Source organism: Lissotriton helveticus, chromosome 4_1 (genome assembly GCF_964261635.1).
Source record: "Lissotriton helveticus chromosome 4_1, aLisHel1.1, whole genome shotgun sequence".
NCBI lineage: Eukaryota > Metazoa > Chordata > Amphibia > Caudata > Salamandridae > Lissotriton > Lissotriton helveticus.
In genome coordinates, this window is record NC_136063.1 from 143273211 (window position 1) to 143293289 (window position 20079).

Below are 20079 nucleotides of genomic sequence, written 5' to 3' on the forward strand. Positions count from 1 at the left end.
AATCTAGTATTCTATTTTGACACAGAACTTTCTTTAACACCTCAGATCAGCAAACTCTCACCCTTCTAAAAATGCTTTGGAAGGTATCAACCATTACTCTTGATACAGATACGACCACTGGGTGGTTCAGGTGATGATTCTAAGTATATTGGACTATGGTAAATCCTTCTTTTCAGGCTCCTCTGAATCTCTGCTCAAAAGGTTATATAGGATCTAGATTGACTCAGCTCATTTGGCCTTATCTCTCCCACATCTCTCGTCAACCATTGAAACTTTATACAAATTGCACTGGCTCCCAGTGCCTAAAAGGGTTGCTTTAAATTAATCTCCCTAGTGCAGAAAGCTATTTATGGAATGTGGCTCCCTTCCTCCAGTATTCTCCTGGACTTAGATTGCATTCTTTGATGCTAATCTTCTGGTGGTGCCAACATTCTCTCGATCCAGAACAGGAGGTAAATCTCTGTCATCAAAGTCTCTCGTCTGTGGAATAATCTTCCCTACTCCCTCTGCTCCATCTCTCAATTGCTGCCTGTTAGACCTGACAGCCCTTAGGGGTGTCTTCCCCTCCCAATCATTTCGCTTTCTTCCCTTCTATTTGCTGAACGTTGTTTTTTCTTGGACTTGGGACTCTGCGCACTTTGCGGCTGTTAAACAGTGCTAAAGTGTTTCCACTCACTCCTTAAAACATGGTAAGATTGGTTTACACGCCATTGACACACATAATTTACTTATGAATCCATACTAATATTATAAAGAGAGATCCCAAACCTTTGATGCGGGTAATCTCAGTAACCACAGCACCAATCACAACACCAAATACAGCGTTGGAAAGGGCAGTTGCAGCAGAAGGACATAGGCTATGCAGACGGCCACCATATACATTTTTTAAAAAAATTATTTTTTTAATTGTTTTTATTAACTTTTCACGAAACAGTGGTGTTCATCACAATCATACAGTGCAAGACATACAATTGTACCGTAGGACACCATATACATTTAAAAGGTGAAAAGAACCGTGCCAGCAAAGTAGTACCTTGTGGGCGTGTCTGCGTTGTGCTGTGGGTGTGTGCTGTGGGTGTGGGCTGGGGCTGGGGGCGTGACTAACGCTGGGGGCGTGTGGTAAGGCCATCACATCGTGGGCTGTGGGCGCATGCTGGGGGCGTGACAAACGCTGGGGGCGTGACAAACGCTCGGGCGTGTGTCCACCCTTCATGCCATGTGAGTCGTACATACAAGCGCCAATTACGTTGCTGCGCAGCATCAAGGGGCACGCTGGGGGCGTGAGAAACGCTGGGGGTGTGTGCTACGTTCCGCCCTTCATGCCATGTGGGTCGTACATTAATCCGAAGATTGTCTGCTGTGGCCGCGTGCTGGGGGCATGACAAACGCGTTCAGCTGGAGGCCAGGTAAGTAACATTACTGCAGCCTCTCTTGCGCGCTGTTACTGAACTCTCTCATTCAACGAAATTAGACGCGCCTGCTACCATCAACCAGGGCTCTAGCCGGGCTCAGGCGGTGGATCAGTACACTAATTACACGCGCCTGATAACATCAACCAGGGCTGCAGCTGGGCCTCAAGCGGGGGATCACGCGCCTGCTAACATCAAACAGGCCTGCATCTGGACCTCAAGCGGGGGAACACGCAAATGAGCGTGTCTGCGGGGACAATTACTGCAGCCTCTCCTACTCGCTGTCACTGAACTCTCTCATTAAACGGATTTACCCGCGGCTGATAACTCTCTCATTCAACGACATTACACGCGCCTGCTAACATCAACCAGGGCTGTAGCCGGGCTCAGGCGGCGGATCACTACACCAATTACACGCGCCTGCTAACATCAACCCGGGCTGCAGCTGGCCCTTCTCCGTCCCTATTCTAATGAAAAAGAAATGTTGTCTACCGCGAGATTTTAAAATAAATTGCCCTTGCCAAATACACACATTACACACATTCTATTTCATACCCGGACAACGTCGGGACGGGCTGCTAGTACCTAGTAAAGTGGTACAACGTGCCCATGGCCTATAAATTAAATGCTACTAGTGGGCCTTCAGCACTTTTGTGCCACCCCTGCCATTGCAGCCTTTATGCAGCTTTAGACTGCCAATTTGATGTGGTAAAATAAACCTTTTGCCTGGCCTAAACCTCCTTTTAATACTTAAAAGCCACCCTCAAAGAAGGCCATAAACAGCCATTAGGGCATGGTGCAGTGTATTTAAAAGTTGGACATGTACTTTTACATTTTACATGTCCTGTTAGTGAAAGACTCCCATTTTTGTTTGTTTTTCACTATTGTGATGCCTAACACTCCCAGAGAATAATGTTCTATTACCTTATTACATTTAACAAGTGCTAACTTTTGATTGGGAAATGGTACAAATGTCATGGCTGGTCTCAGAAGAGGTTGTAATTTAAACCTCTTTACAGAGAAAGTTAGATTTTAACTCACAATTCTGAAAATGCTACTTTTAGAAAGTTGACATTTCCATGTCCTAACCATTTGGTGTGTGCAGCTTGTGACCTGGGTGACATGAATACGAACAGTATGGTAGTTGGCGTCTGTGTATTCCTCCTAGAGAGTGAGAAAAGGGGGAACTAGGTGTTGTCTGTATGGGCCATTCTGCCATGATATGGAGCTGTTCCCTGGCCCACTTACATTTCAAAGGATTGGCCTCCGCATACTCACAAAGAACTTCACCAGTCTTTTGTCAAATTAGACCTTGTAGAACCTGGGCTGGGGAAGTGGGAAGTTTCAAGAAACCAGATGTAGAAGGGCCTAGAAGATTCTCCCGCTTCAAAGGCTGGCACCAGGTATGAATATTGGACCCTCAGGCCAACTCTTCAGTTCACTCCTGAACCCGCGCAGAATCCCTAGAAGGAATGACTTGTACGTTAGAGGACTGCCCTGCTGCGTGATTCCTGCTTTGTGCTTCAGAGGACTGCCCTGCTGCTACCAGAGGACTGCCCTGCCCTGCTGCTTGAAGCCTGCCTTGTACCCTCAGAGGACTGCCGGGCTGCTTGACGCCTGCCTTGCTGCTTGATCCCACGACTATCAAAATGACTCCAAGGGCTAGTTTGGTGGTGTTCTATTCTCAGCTTCAGGGACATCAAAACCGCCAACAAGCTTGAACTTGTACCTGGACCCTACCTGAAGTTAATCTTGCCCTTCATATGATACACTTATGGTCCAGCACCCTTGGTATTGGTGCTAAAGGTGGCCAAACAGCCAAAAACAGAAACATGTGACTTAAAACAATTTCCACCAAAAAGTGGCCTGAGAACCAACAGGAAAACAGGACCTACCAGCTCGCTGATCCACCCGAGATCCATCACTGGTCAGCCTAACTTCGCAGTAACTGCCACTACATTATTCCCGCTTGCAAATCCTGTTCAGCAGCTTCCCTCAGGGAGGGTATCTTGCCTCGTGGAGCCCTCACGTGCTACCGCCCACAGCTTCATCCCACTGAAGATTTTCGACTTCCAATAAAGTGAGTAAGTCAGAACATTGAAATCTTTACAGTGACTTTGTCCATCAGCTCCCCGATGACAACGCTGCCTCATTGGACACCACCGACTGCCTTGCGCTGATGAACTTTACCTTCTGAGACAATTTTCCTTGAAATTTCTTCTACGTCCGAAGGTAACCAGGCACCGAGCTCAACCCACCTCATATAGCCGAACCGAACCACACCCCATCACAGTCGGCCATAACTGTTGACTTTGCCCCAGTCTCATGTGCCTAGATGCCCGCGGTTGGCGCTTTCATCTTGTAGGTGCTATTTTTCACAAAAACTTTAAAAATTCATATCTCTGGCTCTACTGATTGGATTTAATGTTTTTGGTGTCAAATTATGTATTCAATTTTACTAAATTGATCTCAGAGTTGTTTTGGTTTCACTTTATTACTGTTTGAGTACTGCATACATACTTAGCAGATTGCCTTGAAGTTAAGCACAAGTGAATGTTGTGACTTTTTGTGGTTCTCCGACGGAGATTGTGGTTGTTACTTCAGGAGGGTCTTTCTCCCCCTCTGCCCAAGGCCTAATTTCCTGCACTGCATTCGAGGAAACCGCTGAAAACTCTGCTTTACACTCGCTGATCCAAACAGCATTTGCTCGCCAAGACAGCTGTTCTGATTTTAAATTGAGAAATACATAAATTATATGTTCTTCATTCAGTCAGATTTGATTTACAGTTCTCTTTAATTAAAGTTAATTTAACAGCTATTACTGCTTGCAGAAAATGTCCTTTACAAACCTTTTTTTCAAGACCCCAGCGGTTAAGGACTTACTGGAAGGCATTACAAAAAAATTCTCCCAGTATGTAAACCATTTCCTTCCTGGAAGTTTAACATTGGACTGTCATCTGTTATGGGCTCACCATTCAAACCGGTCCATAAAGCTTTCGTACAAAACCATTCCTGGAAAGCTGTTTTCCTTGTAGCTGTAGCCACGTACACATGATTAGCAAGATAAAGACTTTATGTTCCCATGAACCTTCTACAGTTCGTCATAGCAACAGGGTAATCATGAGATACCATTTGAAAGTTCTATGTAAGGTAGTTTCGGATTTTCATGCAATGTAGGTCGTTACTTTACCAATTTCCTTCAGAACCCTACTACTCCAGCAGAGATCTCACCACACATTGGATCTGAGAAGATTTCTAAAATTCTACCATGGCAAAACTAAATAAATTTGTAAGTCCAAACAATTGCTTGCACATTGTGGCACTTTAGACACAGTGGAATTCACACCCAAACAGTCTCTTTCCAGATGGATAGTTTCTTGTTTCGTCTGTTCATCTGTTATGCTAACTAAAAGGAAATACATCCTTAACTGGTAAACCAATAGTCCACTCTACTAGAGGTAAAACTGCTGCGGCGGTGTTAATGCGAAACATTTCTATTACTGAAATCTGCAAGGCAGTCCTGTTGAGGTCTGTTCACACTTTTACAAGGCACTGTTGTCTCAATTCAGATTCTAGCTCAGACGCTAAGGTGGACAGGCTTCCTTGGAAAATCTCTTTGCTTGATTTTTTCTCTGTTATCTTTCTCCTATTGTACTGCCCTTATAGGGATTGGCTTGCTAGTCTATTCAGTGTTTATGATTATCAATGGAAATCCCCTGAAGGAGAAGGAAAGTTTTCTTACCTGTAATCCAAGTTCTCTGTCAGGATAGTAAATAGACCCAGGATCTCCAACATGTCAATTGTGAGCTACCAGAAGATTGCTGCCTGCCTCTGATAAGCTCCCACATAATTGCCTATCAGGTGGCTTGAAACTATGCAGCTGTCCTTTTGCTATAGCAGCACTTTGAAATATTGTGTTCCCCTTCCTTGGCTCTCTCTTTCTTTCCTTTCTAGCTTTTTTCATCTTTCTTGCTTTCTCCCCTTTCTCATTCTTTCTTTCTTCCTATTTGGTTCTTTCTTTAATTCTTTCCTTGTGCCTTGCCTTTCAATTTGTCTCTTGTCTTTTGTTTGTTCTTTCTTGCCGTTTTTCTTCCTTTTTTCTTATCCTTTCCTCCACTCCATTTTTCATTTCTATCTTTGTTCTTTATTTCTGTTTCTTTCTACTTTATTTTTGATTGTACTTTTCTTTTTTCTTGATCATTCCTTCTTTCTGTATTCATTTTCTTTTCACCCTCACGTTCATTCTATTTTGTGTTTTTCTTTTTTCACTCCTTTGTCCTCTTTTTTGTCCTGCTTTCTTTCTTTTCATTCTTTATTCCTTTACCTCTCATTCATTTTCTTTCTTTTTTACGTCGCTCTTTCAGCTTTCTTTTTCTTTCTTCCTTTGTTTCTATTTCTTCTTTTCTTTTTCAGTCTTCATTTCTTTCTTCATTCTTTTCCGTTTCTTTCCTCATTCTTTTTCCTTTATCATCTACTTTCTATTTATTTTCTGTATTTTTTGCTCCTGTGTCCCCTTCATCCTTTCTGATCTTGTTCTTCCTCTTCTTTCACTATCCTCTTTTTCCTTCCTTTTTTCTTCCTTCCTTTCACACCTTTCTCCATCCCTTTCTTGTTGATTTTATTTCTTTTAAATTCATCCTTTCTTTAGGCATGGCTAGGTTTTATAGAGACCACAGGAGCACAACTGGGGTACTTATGCCGCGGTGCTTAAGTTGTATCCCCCTCCTCAGGATCCTGCTGTTGGGCAGTAGCCCAGGACATTTATCACTAATCAAAAGTAGCTCTAAGTTCAGGAAAGGTTGGAGACCCCTGAAATAGACTCTCTAGTTTGGTATTCTTTGACTCAGTCTGAAAAAAGACAACTGAGGTGACAGTTGCTTGCTTGGCATGAAGGAGTTCTTAGCGGGCTGTGGGCCCACAAAGGTGCAGTGTCCGTTGACAGAGCTGCAGCATATATGTCTACATTGCACTCATTCCTTCAACTCCATTGCCTTCACTATTGCCTGAGGCTTGAGCCGGGCAGCTACTTTTAAAAAAACGCTCTGATTCAGATTTTACTCTATTACTGTGATTACCCTTTGGGTCCTACCCCCCCTGCAAGCACACGCGGAATTATCGCGCTGCTCGAGATACTACCGCTCAGGCGATTTAAAATACTGAGCTAACTTACTGGAGGGAGCGCTGTATTTTCGCTCACCTGCCTCCTCCCCTGGGTGCACAGCCGATCCAGGGCTGACTCAGCTGGGCCACGCTCGACCAAACGGCGGTGGCCATTTTGGATAGGGACAGTATAAAAATAGTAATAGGACTTGCTCGCGAGGACATTACCTTCACTATTGCCTGAGGCTTGAGCCGGGCAGCTACTTTTAAAAAAACGCTCTGATTCAGATTTTACTCTATTACTGTGATTACCCTTTATGTCCTACCCCCCCCTGCAAGCACACGCGGAATTATCGCGCTGCTCGAGATACTACCGCTCAGGCGATTTAAAATACTGAGCTAACTTACTGGAGGGAGCGCTGTATTTTCGCTCACTTGCCTCCTCCCCTGGGTGCACAGCCGATCCAGGGCTGACTCAGCTGGGCCACGCTCGACCAAACGGCGGCGGCCATTTTGGATAGGGACAGTATAAAAATAGCCGGCCATTGCTTCGCGCAGCGGACGCGTACAGCGGGTGCGCCGTAGCTGCGCCGGAGTCCAGCCAGAGTCCTGCCCGTCTGCGCTCGTCCGCGCTAGGCCGGGCCCTGGGCTCTGACATACCCCTCATTGGTGAGTAAAGCCACTATATCCACCATGACTCTTACATATTCTCTCGAGGAGTTATTTGCGCTACGTGGTGTTCCCAACAACAACTGTTCCACCTACCCTTACCCGCCTCATAAGTTCAGCTGTTCTCGCTGTAGTTTTTCATTAAAAACACCTACCACATGTAGATCCCTCCAACATCAAGGCAGACGAAAGAGACAGGTATGCTCTAGGACTACTTTCACTTGCCCCCCTCTAAGATTTTGGAGCATAAACTGCAGATCCTTACCACAACACAGATACAATATCCACGATTTTCTCGTTCAAAACCAACCTGATGCTATATTCCTGACCGAGACGTGGCTCAGAGACTGCTCAGGCCCGGATATTGCAGACGCCGTTCCCTCCAACTATGCCATTCTTCATCAAGATAGAACTTCCGGAAGAGTTGGAGGAATTGCAATTATTTACAAGAATACATATACTTGTAAATTGGTAGATACCACTCAAAAAGACTGTGAATCAGCCCTTTTTAAACTGTCCATTACCCCCCAACTCACGCTGTCAGGACTATTGGTATACCGTCCCCCTGGGACAGCGAGCCCGTGGATAACATCATTACTGGATTTCCTAGCTCCAGTAATGCTTAAAGCACCTAATTTCACAATTCTAGGGGACCTAAATATACATTTAGACGACCATGAGTGCCCTAATAGGAACCAGCTTCTTTCTATTTTGGAAGCTTTTAACCTTCAACTTTTAAACACTGGTCCCACTCACTGTGCTGGTCACTTACTGGACCCAATCTTATCCAACCTGCCCCTAGACTGTTCTCGTGAAGCCCTACAAATCACCTGGTCCGACCACTTAGCTGTCCCCTTCTCTTTTGATATGGCTGATATAGCAATAAGACCTGAGGTGGAAACTAGGCGGCCAGCTAGGAATTGGGGGAAAATCAACATGCCAGAATTCAATAAACTATTGATCAAAACACTTCCGTGTGTTGAATTACCTACTGCAGCACTCAATTGCGCCACTGAACTCTGGCTAACCACTGCACTTAATACAGCGCTTCCAATGACATCAAAGCCTGCATTCTCACACCATCCACCTGCTCCATGGTACTCGGAACAACTTAAAAGCATTCGCTCACACTGTAAGACCTTGGAGCGTAAATGGAGACAAGGCTATTCTCCTTCACGCAGAGCGATATACAAAGATGCCTTGAAAAAATACCACAACTGTTGCAAAACTGCTAAAGCAGACTACACAAGGAAAACTGTGACCGATGCACAAAGCTGTCCAAAGGTGCTTTTTTCTGTTGTCAAAAAACTGACCGGTGCTAACTCTACCCCTCCTCCTCCGGCACTTGATGCCACTCAGTGTCAGTCCCTAGCGGATTACTTCATAAATAAAGTCGATCTTATCTATGAAAATTTCATTACACTTCCAGGTACTACATACACTGTCCCTGACACAGTCCAGCAATTGGAAAATACCAACATTAATGCAGCGGTTACTACCTGGCAGCCCTTAGATGCCATTTCCTTCCTCTCCTGTTTAAATAGTGTGAGATCGGGCTCTCCACAGGATGCTCTCCCTGCTAAAATACTAAAACAATTAGATCCTCTCACTCATCCCCCCCATCATTAAATTACTCAACGCTTCCCTGAGCGAGGCCCATGTCCCACAACCTTGGAAACACGCCATGGTAGTACCGTTATTGAAGAAACTGGGTGCAGATCCTTTAAATCCTGCTAACTTTCGCCCTATATCTCTGTTGCCAATCTTCTCAAAAATACTGGAGAGACATATAAATTCTCAGCTCTCCAAACTGGTTGAAAACACTGGTTTTCTCCATCCTTCTCAGTCGGGCTTTCGGCCTAGGCACTCAACTGAGACAGCCCTCCTGGGGGTGACAGAGAGTCTCAGGCACGGTGTCGATCAGGGAAACACCATGGCGCTCATCCTGCTGGATTTTAGCGCAGCCTTCGACACCGTGTCACACTCCATCCTCATCGACTCTCTGAAATCTCTAGGTGTGGCAGGCCAGGCCCTGGCCTGGCTGGTGTCTTTCCTCAGCGATCGAAGCTTCCAAGTGTTTTCTTCTAAAGCAGCTTCCGCCTCCTGTCCATCTACCCATGGCGTCCCCCAGGGCTCAATTCTGAGCCCTCTATTATTCAACATTTACGTTAAACCCTTGGCAACCATAGTCGAACAAGCTGGGTTAACCCTGTTTTCCTACGCAGATGACACCCAGATCGTCTTCTCCTTATCAGGGAGTGACATAAACAACATCTCCGCACTCAAGTCGGGCCTCACCCTTGTGGCCGATTGGATGCGGAGAAATTGTCTCAAACTGAATGGGGAGAAGACCGAGGTGGTCATTCTGGGACAGAACAAACATCTATGGGGTCCCCGCCACTGGCCCATCGAACTGGGAAATGCGCCTACACCTTCTACTGCAGTTCGTAACCTGGGTGTCATTATTGACGACAGGCTAACCATGAGACAACAGGCTACTAAGGTCTCAGCTATCTGCTTTTCAATCTTGCGGTGGCTTCACAAGATTTTGTGGATGCTCCCCCTTTCCTCTCGCAGAACTGTGGTCCAGGCACTTGTAACATCACGCCTGGACTATGGCAACATTCTTTACTTGGGTGCAGATAAAACCACTATACATGTGCTGCAGGTGGTGCAAAATGCGGCTGCGCGCCTGTTAAAAAACGTCCCCAGACGCTCCTCAGCCACTGCCGCCTTGCACGACCTCCATTGGCTGAGCATCCCAGAACGGGTTAAATTTAAGGCACTCTGCTACATGTTCAAGGCTAAGCAGGGTAGCGCCCCAGTATATGTTCAGGGGCTGGTAAAGCCCTACAGACCCCTGCGCTCACAAAGGTCATCGGACACTGGCAATTTCACAGTACCAAGATGGAAGCTGACAAAAATGGGAGGCCGCTCCTTTTCCACTCTGGGTCCTAAATATTGGAACTCCCTCCCATTGGCATTAAAATCTGAGACCAACTTATTCCGCTTCCGTAAGGCTCTGAAGACCCTGCTCTTTACTAAGCGTGATCAATAGTCGGCTGAGGCCTCAAGTTAAGGTGACACTCCCTTTTTCTTCTACAGTCTATCCCTGGCGCCGGGAAACCCATTGTGGGTAGCTGTGCGCGATACAAGCTTAAATAAATAAATAAAATAAATTGTGTTTGTAAATGAGGTTTTTAAGAAAAGTTACTCATTTATGATGATGTTTCTCTTCTCTAATCTTATTTTGGCATTTTAAGAGTAAATTAAAGACACTGGCCAAGGTAGCCTATTGTATAGGCTGCAAAAATAATTAATGTTATTTGAAAATATTTAGTATTCTGAACTAAGGAGAAAATGGAACACAAAGGAAGACCTATTTGAAATAACTGCTCTAGGATCTGGATCTATCACTTGGGCTGGACTGTTCAGTGCCTATAATTTCAATAGAGATTCCTAAGAAGGAGAACTAGGATTACAGGTAAGAAACCTTTCCTTCTCCAATATTGAGTTTTTTTTGGATCTTTTATAGATTCACATGCTTTGCTGACTTTTGACTTAGTGTGTGCTATACATACCATAGGCATACTTTACCCATTGTCAGGCTGGGAATCCTTATTAGCCAGAGTTAATAAAGCAGTATTCCAATGCGCTAAAATTATATTGAAGACCCCGATAGATTATATATGCAGTCTATTTGCTTCATTATGGTACACAAACTCTGCCTAATGGGGTGCAGGGACTCCAAGATCCAACCCCTAACAATGCTTGGATTTTCAAGCCCAGTCCAGCTGAAAGCAAGATAATCCTCAGGCAGGGTGTTTTGCTTTGTCTTGGGTGTTCATCCTTCCTTGATGCCCCTTTAAACACCATCTAGATGAGGTAAGCAGCTTTTTTTCTCTGTCCCTTTTTGTACTCGATTGGCTGATCCACTGGAAATCTTTGCGGGTGATTGATTTCGCTTCCAATGCCAGAGACTCATTTAAACCTTGGCAATCTGCTGAGCCAAGGAAATCTACCATGATGATTTCCATTTAAAAAATCTGCAGTGCCTTTACTGTTCTGGCCATGAGACAAGGAATGAAAAATGTGTCAGACTTTTAGCAGCACAACTTGACAGAAAGGCAAGAAACTAGTATATTCTTAAGGAGATGTTAATGGCTGCTGAATCATCTAAAGGTGCACCTCCTGCGAAAGGCAAAAAATGCATGCAGGAGGTTGTCGGAGCCTAATCCTCAAAGGTTCTTTCAGCCCCTTCCCTCCAATACTCTGAGCCTGTCTCTCATGTGCAGACTCTTGGCACGGGTAACCAGTCTTTAGAAGAAGAAAAAATTCACTGGAATCTACTTATTCTTTCACTTCTGAAATGCTCCTTCAGCCGTAGGCGAACCTATCAACAAAATCCGGGTCAACTACTGCAGACATGTCCTCATCTTTGAAGAAAAAATCCAAGACTTTATGATGACTACACCTTTTTCCCCTGATACCAAACATGCCTCCATCAACAATGAAAATGAAGTTTAAGCTGAAACCTTCTTGTCAATAACACAGACAGAGACCTCCTGCATTGTCGACGTTGGCAACTACTTAAACGTTGTTGGGTACTTTGACAACCGTATCTTCAGTGGCTCCTCTTTTGACAACACCCCGTTTGACAGCTATTTGTTCAGTGATAAGTCAGTCACTTAGGCCTGGTCGTGGCTCTCATGCAGGCATCTCACTGTACCTCTGCAAATCTTATAGATGCCTCCACCTTGCCCAGAGGGCAAAGATATTGGTGACCTTGACAGCGATCATGAAGTTTCCGTCTCAGATTCCGAAACCTGTCATGAGGGCCTGAGGATTAGGGATCAGATCCTCATGACCTGGACATTCACATATTTGCTCATGACTATGAAAATTAACAACTTCATGAGCCTCCATAAGTCTGTGGTAGTCAACATGGCTTTTCACAGTCTTCTAATCTTCAGGTCAGATTTCTTAGGGTATTGGTCGGACATCATGGAAACCCACATCTCTGCACATTTCCACACCTTTGTCACTCCCCAGGCATCCAGCTAGGCACTTGCGTCTATTCCCTGAAGAAGAGAAAGCACACACAGAAACTGGCTTGGATAATTTAAAGCACGGTCAGGATGACAACAATGGTAATAATGATAATCATCAGAGCATTGTCCTTCAAGATTAGGCACCGCATTAATAGGATGATCGCATTATGGTTGAGCCGAGTCCAGAGCTCAATGTAGGATGGTTTACTCATGGCTTCGTTCAACCACTTCCACAATCTTATAGTTAAAAAAAATAGATTTGCCATTCTAGAGAGGGTAGAAAACATCTTTCCTCTTCAACTTCAATAAATTTCCTTTTCAACTTTAAAGAAGGTTGGTGGGATCAGTATATCTATTCTTAGCCATTTGTGAGAGGAATGACTGAGTTAAGAAATGCAGCACCAGGCATAGCTTATATTACCAAACTTGAGAAAGAAATGCTGAGTCAAGCATTTGAACTGTCGCTCACTGCCAGTCTCGCAATCCCTTGTTGCCCTGCGTGGTACCACCAGACAAGGAAGGCAGTTGCCTAGATACTATGATGAAAATGAGAAGAAGTCTTTGCTTCAGTGGCCATAAAGATTTCAAATGACAGCGCTGTTCTAGCTTGTTAAGACAGGCAATTATGGTTTAATCATCTTTGCTTGAAAACGAACCTACAGACTGCAAAGAATAAGTCGGTGCTTTGTTCTGAGAGGGCGGACTTGTTTTTGCAATAATCAGTGTTTTGTTAGACACCTCTGACAATGATTACAGACAAATTGCAAAAGGAGCGATTTTTCACTGCTGTACTAAAAGATGCTGACTGCCCTTTCGGGATCTCCTTTCGGGCCCCCTCCAATGCAGGTCCTGACTTCTACATCGGCACCAAGGTCCATACTGGTACCTACTCTGCCGGTGCCGCCACTGACTCTGCTGGCACGAGCCAAGGTACAATTCCAATTCTTAAACAGATGTCAGTCCACTCCAGGCCCACGTCCTGGTATGAAATCACAAAGGTGGAACTAGTTTTCATCCCACCATACTCCAATCCAAGATCGCTACCTCAGACCCTAATGCCCCTCAAGACACTGATGATGATGGGAAAGTAGACAACATTCTTCCTCCCCATTATACTCACGATATGTTTTGCAAAAGCCTATAAAATATCAATGGCTGAAACACATCCTGAGTAATCGAACCATACTCTCCACCTGGTCCATTAACATAAGAAAGTACCTCATTTGCAGGAGTGATTCAGAAGGCAGCTGAAGCATTAGACTTAACATTGCCTGCCACTGAGACAAAGATAAATGCATTAACTGAAATTCTTCTAGCAGGGAAAGCTTCTTCTGAGCCGTTACTGCATTCAATGAAGCCATTAATGATGCTTATTGTCCCTTGTCTGGCGACTGGTGGCTAAGCAGCACAGATCTTTTCCTAGTCATCTGTGTGACTTCTTAATTAAATGTCCCACACGTAAAGTTTGATTATTCATGCATCAACAAGTACGGTTAACCTGAATCCTTTCCAAGCATTCAAAAATAATTGCCTTTATAAAGAGAAAGTTTTATTTCTCTTGTTTAGTCCTCAAATGCATTAACCCAGTTGTTTTTTGGGCAGCTACATCCAGGCATTAGGGGACATGCCCAGCAAGATATTGTGGGCCAACCCTGAAGACCTCAGGGCCGCACTAGCCCAAACTATATGTGATGGGCAGGCAAAATAGATGAATGAAATGAATGTTTAGGTGGTGCTTATGTACACCTCCGCTCTGTTACTTCCGAGGTTGTGTGGAGTCATCATGGAGCAGCATTATGCCATCTACCGGTGCTCAGGAGCACTGCTAAGAAAAACCTCAAGATACAGGCTTGCTCTGAAGGTGAGAAATGCGCGGTTAGGTAATTATCCACCAGAAAGAGCATTACCAAAGGTAAGTTACTTATTTTTCATTGCAAAGTTGTGATGTCCTTTCCTCAGCTGTATATTCAAAGCCTTCTGGATAGCAAGTATTCATCACCCTTGAGCAATTTTAACTCCCAGATTCAACCATACACCAAAAGGTGACCACTGCTGATCTTGGAAGCTAAAACAGCATGTCATTGAGATTCTAATGTTTATATGTCACAGAATTGTACTTTGGTATCAAGGTAGCGACTTTATGAATCCTATTTAGAAAGACATTTATATTTTTTCCTTTTTTGCAGAATTCCCCACCAACTCTCTGGAGATGAACGCAGTGGCCAACATCTTTGACATCAACGGTGATGGCTTCATTGATTATTATGAATTTGTCAGTGCTCTTCACCCTAGCCGGGACCCCTTCAGGAAGGCTGGTGATGCGGAGCAGATCCAAGAGGAGGTAAATATGTACTGGTTGCTGCTGGCCGACAAAATACTAGAGATGCAATTTTTAGGTCTCTTTAGACAAAGGATATGAAGGTTCAACCTAGGCAAGATTTGTAGTGCTAAATACTATTGATTCTGCCATTCTATGCTTTGCAGTGCTCTCCGACACTCTGGTACAAATGATGGGGTGCAATGTGGTATGTTAGCATGTGCAAATCTGCCAATTAAAACTGGTTTAAGAGACACTGCTGAAGGACATCGCAAGATGTGTACATTTTGAAGGTCATTACTAAAAATGTTGGCAGAGGAGAGCCACTTCATGTTACTGTCAATGTACATGTGTAGAAATATGAGGGAAGTGGTCCAAAGCATTACTGTGGGCGCACTGACCAGTGTTGTAGCATGGGATCTGGAGGGGCAGTGAATGCCTTCTAGGTGAGACAGTTTTGGGAAACACTGAAGACCAGTTTACAGAAATTAGCTGTATTAGAACCTCTCACCACCAGTACATGCAAGCCCATTGAGACATTTGTGACAACAGGTATTGAATAAACCAGCCTAGGTTGTCATTCTTTAATTTGCTAATTCAGTCTCTTATGCGGGACCAGTTATTGCTTAGTGTTCCCTGCAGCCTAACGCAAAGCCTTTTTGTTTTAGCATTCAAGGTGGCTGTCGTTCTGATTAAGGAAGCTGCATCCCATATGTTGTGCCCTTAGTATGCATTGGCCCTGCTGCAAGCCCACACTCTGGGCTCCAAAACCTATTCTCTGTTATTCCAGAAATGTTGTTCATCAATGAAATAGAAGACTAATACCTTTAAGCAATGATTCACTTACCCTTTATTTCATCTTTCACTTGCTCTCATCTTTATGGTGGCAATGCAATCCTGGCAGTACTTCCCCAATCCAATAATTAGCCTCTAAAAACCATTTTCTATGCTGTTGCCTCATAGATTATAGGAACAGAAAAATCATATCACATCACTACCACCTTAAGACCTCACCTCTGGCATTCACCTCTACAATATTAAGGACATACATTTACCTTTGTGTTCTATCTGGGCCTTTTATTTGGCCATGGAGTTCCATAGTATTAAACCCCATTCCCAGGAAGCCATATTTTGAACTTCTATTGCACATCATATGCTTGGAAGCACAATTTGTAAAACAGTGAGTGCCGGTGCCCAAATCTTTGCTTATATGCCCGTGGCTGGTGCTATTGAATGCTGGTGTGATGATTGCATAGTCTTGAATATACCGTATGCATCTCAAATCCACTACCACATACACCTTGCCCTTTATTCTCACTCTTGCAGGCTCCTGCTTTCTCTCTTTCTGATACTTTTCCGCCTTTCTCTTTCTTTCCCTTGGTGTGCTTTTCCCTCTCCTGCTGATGAGGAAAAATATGTGCTGGTCCCCAAAAATAAGTGTCTGTGGACCCCACAGGCAACCACCGGCTCAGGTTAATCACTGAAGCCAACTGAGATTATTTTCCACTTGAAAAGAAGAATTTGACCAAAAAATTCAAACTTAATCACCTTTCCTCAAATAAAACATTCTTCCTGGAGAGTTTTCTTTTTCATCAGCTTATATTTGCCAGAGGTTACAACCCTCATAGAAGAAATTTCCTTCGGGCCCATTGTTCAATGGAGAAGCCAGGGCAAAATGTGCTGACTTCGTAGATTTGGGATAGTCAGTGCTCTTTTGTGTGCCATTGACATGGGATTGTATAAGACAAGAAGGGCCCTTTTTATAGACACTGAAATCAAGACTGCTCATACTGGCACAAGTTGTGTCTTCCCTGGATCCACAGCCTGGATGGTTGTGTTGGATGTGCAGGCCGCCATGTATTTCTCTCGCCTTACCAGTGCACCTGGGGTGTTTACGAAGGGGATGGTGGTACTTGCAGTCCATCTGCGGATTTTGAAATACCTGTCTTCCCTTACCTCAACTGGTTACTGACAGCGGGCTTGACAAAAACAAATGTAATCAACCTAAAGACAACAGCTAATTTGTTGACATCATTGGGCTTTTCCATCGTGGTGCCAATGTCACACTTAACTCCTTTCACAATGGCTCCTGTTCATTGAGGCCATCCTGGATACAATGCTGTTCCACACCTCAATGAGTCTAGGGTGTTTGGGCTATGATGATGTTTCAACCCTGGGTTTCTTGAGAGCGGCTCGGAGGTTGCTTGGCCTTTTGCCCTGCATCCTACTTGTGGACCATGCTAGGTGACACATGCTGGTTCTACAGGGATATGAAGTATCAATGGGAACAGTATGTGTCTGCTCAACCTCAGTTGGACTTGCAGCAGAACCTTCTTTTTACCCCACCCAGTACGAATGGTCATGACGGATGCTTTGTTGCTGGGTTGGGGAGGTCATCTGAGAGAGTTGGGACCAGAAGACTCTGGTCTCCTTCAAAGACTCGCCCATCAGAGGAGAAGGGATATAAGTGCTCACGGACATCATGGCTGCAATGCGGTATTTCAGTAAACGAGGTGGCATGGGGTTGTGGGTCCTTTGCTAGACAGATCTACATCTCTAGAAGTGGGTGAGCCCTCAGGGCATCTACCTGGTTACCCGGGCACCTAGCAGGATCTTTAAATGCCAGTGTGGACAAGTTCAGCCCACGTTGCCTAGTGCCTCACAAATGGCCGTTTCTCTCTGTGTTGGCTCGGGGTATTCTCTAGCAATGGGGAGTGCCCTGGCTCAGTCTGTTCCCCACTGCAGAGAACATACAGTGCCCATACTTTTGTGCGTTGAAGTTCCCACGGTAGTCCTCAATCGGGGATTTCGTCCACCTGGATTGTGACTCAGGACTCCTGAACTCCTTCCTGTCCCTGCCTCTCCTTCCCTGACAGCTGAAGAAGATCAGGAAAGACTGGACCAAGTCATTCTGGTGGCTGCAGTCTGGGTAAGGAGAGTGTGCTATCTTTTGGCCATGAGCACTAATCCGGCAGCTCATTCACAAGGACCTTCTGTCGCAACAGCAAGGTCGGGTCCTGCATCCGAATGTGCACATCCTGCACCTCCATGTGTGGAGATATGCGTGGAGAAAGGCAATAGCTACTGACCTTGGATCTTCTTCTAGAACTGGTTGTCAGCCCGACATCAGTCCACAAAAACTGTATATACGGGACACTGGGAGCAATCTGTCTGGTGTTTTTCTCGTGACATTCAAACTTTATATGCACAATCATCTGACATCCTACTGTTTTGTCTTTCCTGGCCCAGCAAGCCTTGCTGTGGGAACACTTAAGTGTTACCTTTCAGTCCTCTCTACTTTTTTGCATTTGCCAGATCAACCTTTGTCCCTTTTCAAATCACCTCTTGTGACGTGTTTCTTGAAGGGATTGACCCATATATTCCTGCCAACACCTTTCGTGATGCTGTAGTGGGACCTTATTTTGATTCTCACCTACCTAATGTGCACGTCCTTAGAACCAATGCAATGTAGAACCGAAAGATATTTAAAAAACAGTTAAAGTTTGTAATGTACCCCTGATGGGTGCTCCTGCTTTGGAACTTTGGTGGAGCACCTGGGATAGATCAAGCTTCTAAATTGTAACCCCTCTTTTTAGATGGGAAGCACTCCTTCATCGAGGTTCCTGGTACTAGTATATGGCTACACAAGTTACCGGGGACAGCCCATGCTCCTTGGCGTTAAGTACACCACAAGAGAATGTCGTGTAAGGCTTCTGAAGTAAAATCAGTTATGGTTACAACTGGTTTGGGAGGCATCTACTCTAATGCTGAAAACCTAGGATAGGAAAATGAAGAAAGAAAAGTTAAATCGCTTCCTTGGCTGTACCAATGATTTCAGATGGTATTCCTAACAACGTAGTTTCTGATGAATACTTCTAACCGCAGAATCCTCACCTTTACAATATTCCCCAGGTGTCAAACTGTATCTGAAAGATTTCAAAGCAGTGCTCCTGTGCAGCTAGGTGGTGCTGTGCAGCTCTGTATTGCCTTAATTCCACCCAAGAAGTGATGGAGTGTAGAGACATATAGGTACCACCCTGGTGCATCAACATCAGTTCCTTTCTTTCAACACCTTCAAAAGAGAGCCTGGTTCTCTGCTCCCTTTTTCATCGGTTTGATGAGTTTTTAAAATGTAATTCCGCTGTTCAAGGGAACAATGTCTTCACCTAAAACAAAAGGGTCCAAACTGTGCAGTTACTGTTGTGAACAAATGTTGGTGACTGATTGCACAAGTGAATGCGCCCTCATGCACCTGAAGGTGATCCAGAACCGTGCAGCAAAGCTGTAGGTCCCTGAACATCAAAAAAAAATCACAAACTCCATGTAAATGCCACTTCACGTCAAAGGTGTGGACCCTGTCCTACTCTCCAGGCCAATCCCACGACAATGTTGTCTTCGCCGCTGAAATCATCTGGTGATTTAAAGTCCAATGAGGAAACAGAAAAAGGTGAAGCAGGACTTGAACCCAGGCCACCTTTTTCTTTCTAATGAGAAGTCGCAAGGATGTCAAGGGGCCACTTTGCCTTGCTCCTGAGCTTCTATTGAGGAACCATATCCCTCAGTTGATTACCCCGGGGACACCACAGCAGGCTGAGGCCTTTAAGAAGGCAATAGGGCATATTTTTGACAAACTTCTGGTGCCTTCTTTCATGCCCTTTGAGTCTCAAGGATCTGCAGTTTCCTCCAGTTGGGTTAGTGCTGGCCGATCTGTTCTCTGTTCCATCTAAGCCTACGGAACCCACCTCTGGTTCTGAACTGGTCCAGTGCCGACTTCCACTTTGGCTCCAAGACCTCTGCTCTTCCCTATCTTATCAGCACTAGTCCTGATGTTGCCGGTGCCAGAAGGTAATCTGCTGCCGACCCCTGTGTCCGCCTCATGCCAAATCCATCGCAACCGAGGTTGTGCTCAGACTACACTCCAGCGCACCCGCTCACCATACAACCTGATCCAGAGACTAGTCTCCCTCTACCATGGAGCGGCCTCAGAAGCTTCATCAGCTTTTGGTTCCGATTCTGACATGGATTTGCAACCAATTGGAGATGACTGGGGTGATGATGAACTTATACATGGATTTACAGGAAGCCATTGGGCTTCATACTTTACCTTATACAGGACTGATTTTACCATGTTAAGCTGACAACAGAAGAAAATATTTCCTTTTCTGTAGTAATCAGATGTGCTGCTAAGATTCTGAACCTACAACTGCCTTCTGTTGACTGACTGATGTTTTACAATCTGTACCTGCTTATTCCCTTTCAACAAAGCCCTAACTGAGGCTCCTATGGGAACTTGTTCTAAGCCATGATCTTGCCCGGGTAGGACAGGTGGACAGACTCCACAGACCAGCACCTGGCGACCCTATTTTTCTTGCGCAGACTCCCCCTATTGATATTTTAGGTGTTCAAGATTCACCAGCTTGGTGAATACTAATTCATTCCCTATGCGCACCTCTACCACCTCCTAGCTGGGAGTGGAACACGATTGATACGTTTGTGAAAACTAACATTCTCTTTGGGCAGCTTAGCCTATCGG

The 20079-nt window shown here is 44.8% G+C and overlaps 1 protein-coding gene across 1 annotated transcript in view; it reads left to right on the plus strand.

The window, feature by feature from the left end:
* The window catches only part of LOC144828429 (microtubule-actin cross-linking factor 1, isoforms 6/7-like), a 300733-nt gene that overhangs the window by 244501 nt on the left and 36153 nt on the right, over positions 1-20079 (plus strand). The window contains exon 34 of the mRNA XM_078686575.1: positions 14416-14570. Coding sequence (XP_078542701.1) covers positions 14416-14570 — 155 coding nt within the window. The remainder of the gene's footprint in view (positions 1-14415; positions 14571-20079) is intronic.